Here is a 5,622-nt window from a genome sequence, read left to right as displayed (position 1 = left end):
GTGAAGGAAAGAGGGAGACACGGTGGGAGCCCAGCACACAGTCTAAGGAAGGTTTAGCAAAACCATGGGGGCGGGCTGGTTCTTAAACCAAAGTTGGCAAAACAGGAGTCTCCTGGCTCCTGGTGTCCCTTGCATTCAGACATCATCAGGGAGCTGGAGTTGGCACAGTAAGGGCAAACTTCCATCTTGGGCCTCATGACACGGCAGGCAGTGGGGTCCTCAGTCACTGAACTCTGCAATAGGAAATCTGTAAGATATATTATTGTGGTGCTAATTCAACCACCAGGTCAATAATTAGCTGGTGGGCCTTCTTGACACTTGAGTTCTAGACAATGAACATGACCGGGTGCAATTCACCATTTCCCAACCTGGCCCACAAAAACTGTCACGTGCCACCCTCCAGGCTTCTTCTGGTTCTGCTGTTTCCATCCCTATCCCCAGACACCTGTGGACACCGTGTATTACAGACGGCCGGACCTGGGTTCCCTATGACACTTTGAAGCAAAGCGTGTTCCCTCCTCTTTCCAGTGAGCTCTGGGAACTGCTGACAGGAGTGGAAAGACACCCTTGGCCACGTGAGGCGATCACTGGAGCAGCCTGGTGACTACTAGATCACAGCCTGTAGCCATGTGTGATGTTGGTGATAAGAGCTACAACTGTGTGTAGGACACACGAGAAGGGAGGAGGTGTAGAGATGGCTGGACCTACAGAAGACCTGTCTACAGACAGCTTTCTGGGGACAGTTGTCCTCAGAGGGTGGGCTGACGGCTGGTCCTGGTTAGAGCACTCACCTGGGTCAGAAGTACCAACTTTTTTCTATCCCCAGTAGGAGGTAAGTGGCCAGAACCTCTTTGTCCCTCCTTCTCCTGGTGGTCTGTCCTGCAGGCTAAGAAGGAGTGTGCTACCTCCTCGGGCACCGAGGCCTGGGATCCTAAGCCTGCCACACTTGAGGAATCCTAAGGGATGCTACCCACCCCTTGTGTGGAAGGGCCGGTATTCCGTTTCTAGCCCCAGACTCCCCTCCAACTTTCATGAAACCTTAAATGACATCCTTCCCCTCTCTAGCCTCTGTCTTACCGCGTGAACAATCAGGGCACCAAGACCTGCCTGCCTCTGGACTCTTCCTACCCTCACTGAAGGTCAGTTAACTTGTGGGAAGTAGATTTCACTTCGTCCAGTAGAGGGTAGCAGTTCCCCGTGAACCGGCACCTAGGTGGTGCCAGGGCTGGGAAAGCGGGGTCCAAGTCCACCCTCGCAGGAGCTGATCGTCAGCATAATATCTAGTCGTCTCCCCATACTCGGTGGTGCAACCCCTAGCCACACCCCCCACACTTGGCCTGCACCTCATGTTGGTGATGCCTCTAGGGAAACAAATGACACCGGGGCGACCCGGAAGGCATAACAAGGGATTAAGTAAACCGGGGATCAGAGTTAGTGAATTCTGGCAGACAAACTCTAGAAGGTTTAGACCAAAACGGCAAAGGCGGGAACTCCCCAGGAACCCTGGTCACAAGTCAGAGACTGAGGAACAGAGGTGAGAACACTACACGGTGCTGTTGCAGCTAAAGAGGAGGAAGTCGGGTGTGTGTGTGTGTGTGTGTGTGTGTGTGTGTGTGTGTGTGTGTGTGTGTGTGGCCGCAGGATGCTGGACTCGGATCTTTGAGAGTCTCTGGCCATTCCCCCTAAGCTAAGGTGTCTCTGCCTCCATGCCCACCTTCTGGGTGAGGAGATGAAGGCGAGGCAGCGGGACATACCACCTCAGCCTCCTCAGGAGCTCCCCCACAGACTACCGCCCACTGTCTCCCTGCCAAGTGTCGTATTGTGTGACACTTACTCTTTTATCTGTCAGTGTGACTGGGTCACTGTGCTAGTTGGTTTTCTTTTTTTAATTGATTTATGAATTATGTAAAGTGTTCTGCCTGCATGTATGTTTGCACACCAGAAGAGGGCACCATATCTCATTACAGATGGTTGTGAGCCACCATATGGTTGCTGGGAATTGAACTCAGGACTTTTGGAAGAGTAATCGGTGCTCTTAACCTCTGAGCCATCTCTCCAGCCCTTTTTTAAAAATTATTTTTATTATTTTTAGTGATGGGAGCAGATGTGCACATGAATGCAAGTGCCTACAGAAGTCCAAGGTGTCAGATCCCCTTGCGGCCGAGGTTATAGGCAGCTGTAAGCCACCTGATGTAGGTGCTGGGAATCAAACTTAGGTCCTCAGGAAGAGCAGCATGTGCTCTTAATCACTGAGCCATCTCTCTAGCTGTTAGTTGGTTTTCATTGCTGTGCGAACTACTTGAGAGAAACAAAAGAGGGAGGAGTCATTTTGATTTAGTTTCAGAGGTCATAGCTCGTGACTGGCTCATTGTTTCTGGGCCTATTGGGGGGCAGAATTTAATAACTGCTATTTACCTCATGCATCCAGGGAGCAGAGAGAGAAGGAGCTTATAGGAGTTATAGAGGGATTCCATCCTGTCAACTCACCGTATGATGCCTGACTCTCTGGTCCCCACAATCATATACGTACTTATATACATGTGCCCATATGTATATACCCATAATCACTCACACATTCTGTTACTCCAGTTTCGCTGGGAAACTGAAAACCATGGGGAAATGATTTAGCTGTGTACAGTGTTGGGCATATGGAGAGGGGGTGGAAGATAAAGGATACTGTAAGTGAAATGCTTGAACACATGGTCTCCAGCAGGTGGCGCTGTTATGGGGGGGCGGTCACGTTTAGGATGTGGGGTATAGTTGGAGGAAATCGCACACTGTGAGGCTGATCTTAAGGGGCTTGTGGTCCATTCTATCCCTCTCTCCTTTCCTACCCAAGCCCTACTTTCTTTCCCCCTCCCTCTCTCCTTCCTGACTAATGTTACTTAACCAGCTGCCTTGTGATCCCAAACATGCTGGAACACAGAGGCATCCCTGCCATGTCTTTTCCATCATCGTGGGCTGTCTCACCACACTGAGCCAAAATAAATCCTTCGTCTTGAGTTACGGTCTTGCCAAACAATTAGTCACAGAGAGCAGAAACTTAATGAATATAGCAGGCTTCCATAGTTTTGTTTTACACAACCAGCTCGTTGGGGCATCACAGCCCCATCAGGCCCCACTGCCCTGTAAGGAATAGCTGTTCCTTCCATCGCTGCTCAGCAGGCCAAGCCCCCAGCATCCTGGGACACTGGTCTCTTGCGTCCATTGTCCTGTGGAAATGTGCCGCCACCTCTGGATGTTGTGGTTAGAGAGATGGAGAAGCTGAGTCAGTGTCTGGTCATGCTTCTGTGCTTTTCGCCTCGCGTCCTTAGGGTGAAAACATATTCAAAGTGTAAAATATGGGCCCCGTGCTTCTAAGTTGTTTTCCAGGAAGAAAGTAATATTGCTTCCAAAATTGCTGCTTCAGCATGACAGATAAAAGTCTTGCTTGCCCATCATGAAAACGACTCAGTTATTTTGTAAATTCTGCAATGATGTTTAGGAGCTGTGCTCTGTCCATTCTAAAAGCTTCAGTTCCAGCTGGTTCAAACAAGCCAGGCTAGAAAGATTCAACATTGATATCAGCTGCTATAGTGAGGACATGGAGCTTATCCTCTGTTGTCATCGTCATTGGGGTCGTGCAGGATGAGAGCGGAGTTGATGCAGACAAGGGCGGAGTTGATGCAGACAAGGGCGGAGTTGATGCAGACAAGGGCGGAGTTGATGCAGACAAGGGTGGAGTTGATGCAGCAGACAAGGGTGGCGTTGATGCAGCAGACAAGGGTGGGGTTGATGCAGACAAGGGTGGAGTTGATGCAGACAAGGGTGGAGTTGATGCAGACAAGGGTGGAGTTGATGCAGACAAGGGCGGAGTTGATGCAGACAAGGGCGGAGTTGATGCAGCAGACAAGGGTGGAGTTGGTGCAGACAAGGGTGGAGTTGATGTAGACAAGGGTGGAGTTGGTGCAGACAAGGGCGGGGTTGATGCAGACAAGGGTGGAGTTGATGCAGACAAGGGTGGAGTTGATGCAGACAAGGGTGGAGTTGATGTAGACAAGGGTGGAGTTGATGCAGACAAGGGTGGAGTTGATGCAGACAAGGGTGGAGTTGATGTAGACAAGGGCGGAGTTGATGCAGACAAGGGTGGAGTTGATGTAGACAAGGGTGGAGTTGATGCAGCAGACAAGGGTGGAGTTGATGCAGACAAAGGTGGAGTTGATGCAGCAGACAAGGGTGGAGTTGATGTAGACAAGGGCGGAGTTGGTGCAGACAAAGGTGGAGTTGATGTAGACAAGGGTGGAGTTGATGCAGACAAGGGTGGAGTTGATGCAGACAAGGGCGGAGTTGATATAGACAAGGGCGGAGTTGATGCAGCAGACAAGGGTGGAGTTGATGTAGACAAGGGTGGAGTTGATGCAGACAAGGGTGGAGTTGATGCAGACAAGGGTGGAGTTGATGCAGACAAGGGTGGAGTTGATGCAGACAGGGTGGAGTTGATGCAGACAAGGGTGGAGTTGATGCAGCAGACAAGGGTGGAGTTGATGCAGACAAGGGCATAGTTGATGTACACAAGGGTGGAGTAGATGTAGACAAGGGTGGAGATGATGTAGACAAGGGTGGAGTTGATGCAGACAAGGGTGGAGTTGATGCAGCAGACAAGGGCGGGGTTGATGCAGACAAGGGTGGAGTTGATGCAGACAAGGGTGGAGTTGATGCAGACAAGGGTGGAGTTGATGCAGACAAGGGTGGAGTTGATGTAGACAAGGGTGGAGTTGATGCAGACAAGGGTGGAGTTGGTGCAGCAGACAAGGGCGGGGTTGATGCAGACAAGGGTGGAGTTGATGCAGACAAGGGTGGAGTTGATGCAGACAAGGGTGGAGTTGATGCACACAAGGGCGGAGTTGATGCAGACAAGGGTGGAGTTGATGCAGACAAGGGTGGAGTTGATGCAGACAAGAGTGGAGTTGATGTAGACAAAGGCGGAGTTGATGCAGACAAGGGTGGAGTTGATGCACACAAGGGCGGAGTTGATGCAGACAAGGGCGGAGTTGATGCAGACAAGGGCGGAGTTGATGCAGACAAGGGTGGAGTTGATGTAGACAAGGGTGGAGTTGATGCAGCAGACAAGGGTGGAGTTGATGCAGACAAGGGTGGAGATGATGTAGACAAGGGTGGAGTTGATGCAGCAGACAAGGGCGGAGTAGACATAGTCCAGCTCAGAGACAGGAGTCGGTGTGGACTGCGCGTGCAGTGCTAGTTTCTAGATGAAGCGAGGGCCTCATCCCAGCTTGGCCTGAACTTCCTTAGAAGGGCCTTGTTGAGTTTTGGAGAAGTTTTTCTCTATGTATCCCACTGAGGGACCAGGACTTAGAAGGGAGGAGCCACAATGCATAATAAAAACGCCTCATGCTGCTGGCCAGAGATGTAGGCCTACGTGCCATTTCTCCTGTGTTGCCAGACCAGTTACACAAGTTCAAAGCTAGATCAGGACATGTTTACCCCACAGTGGTGGACCTGTCAGATTCACTGTCTTTGTTTAAACTGACCAACTCTAAGTGAGAGTAGAAAGACCCTTAAAAACCACAGCCTTCAAGTAGAGTCATGGATTCTACCGTGGTGGGAGGAGGGGCATTCTCTCCT

General features: G+C 50.7%; 1 protein-coding gene across 1 annotated transcript; it reads left to right on the top strand.

Annotated features, from left to right (window-relative positions):
• The first annotated feature begins 1,706 nt into the window (after nt 1-1,706).
• On the top strand, nt 1,707-5,239 carry LOC121136529 (vesicle-associated protein-like). Its single transcript, XM_040737078.1, has 3 exons — nt 1,707-1,721; nt 3,627-4,469; nt 4,556-5,239. The coding sequence occupies exons 1-3, from the start codon at nt 1,707-1,709 to the stop codon at nt 5,237-5,239; spliced, it is 1,542 nt and encodes a 513-aa protein (XP_040593012.1).
• Nucleotides 5,240-5,622: the final 383 nt, after the last annotated feature.

Source organism: Mesocricetus auratus, unplaced genomic scaffold, assembly GCF_017639785.1.
Source record: "Mesocricetus auratus isolate SY011 unplaced genomic scaffold, BCM_Maur_2.0 Super-Scaffold_100676, whole genome shotgun sequence".
Taxonomy (NCBI): Eukaryota; Metazoa; Chordata; class Mammalia; order Rodentia; family Cricetidae; genus Mesocricetus; species Mesocricetus auratus.
This window is presented reverse-complemented; position numbering and strand designations above follow the sequence as displayed.

Excerpts from the sequence above, each read along its gene's own strand:
- LOC121136529 (XM_040737078.1), top strand. Across the intron at positions 4,470-4,555 it reads GTGGAGTTGATGCAGACAGG|GGTGGAGTAGATGTAGACAA; the intron begins GTGGAGTTGATG and ends GATGTACACAAG.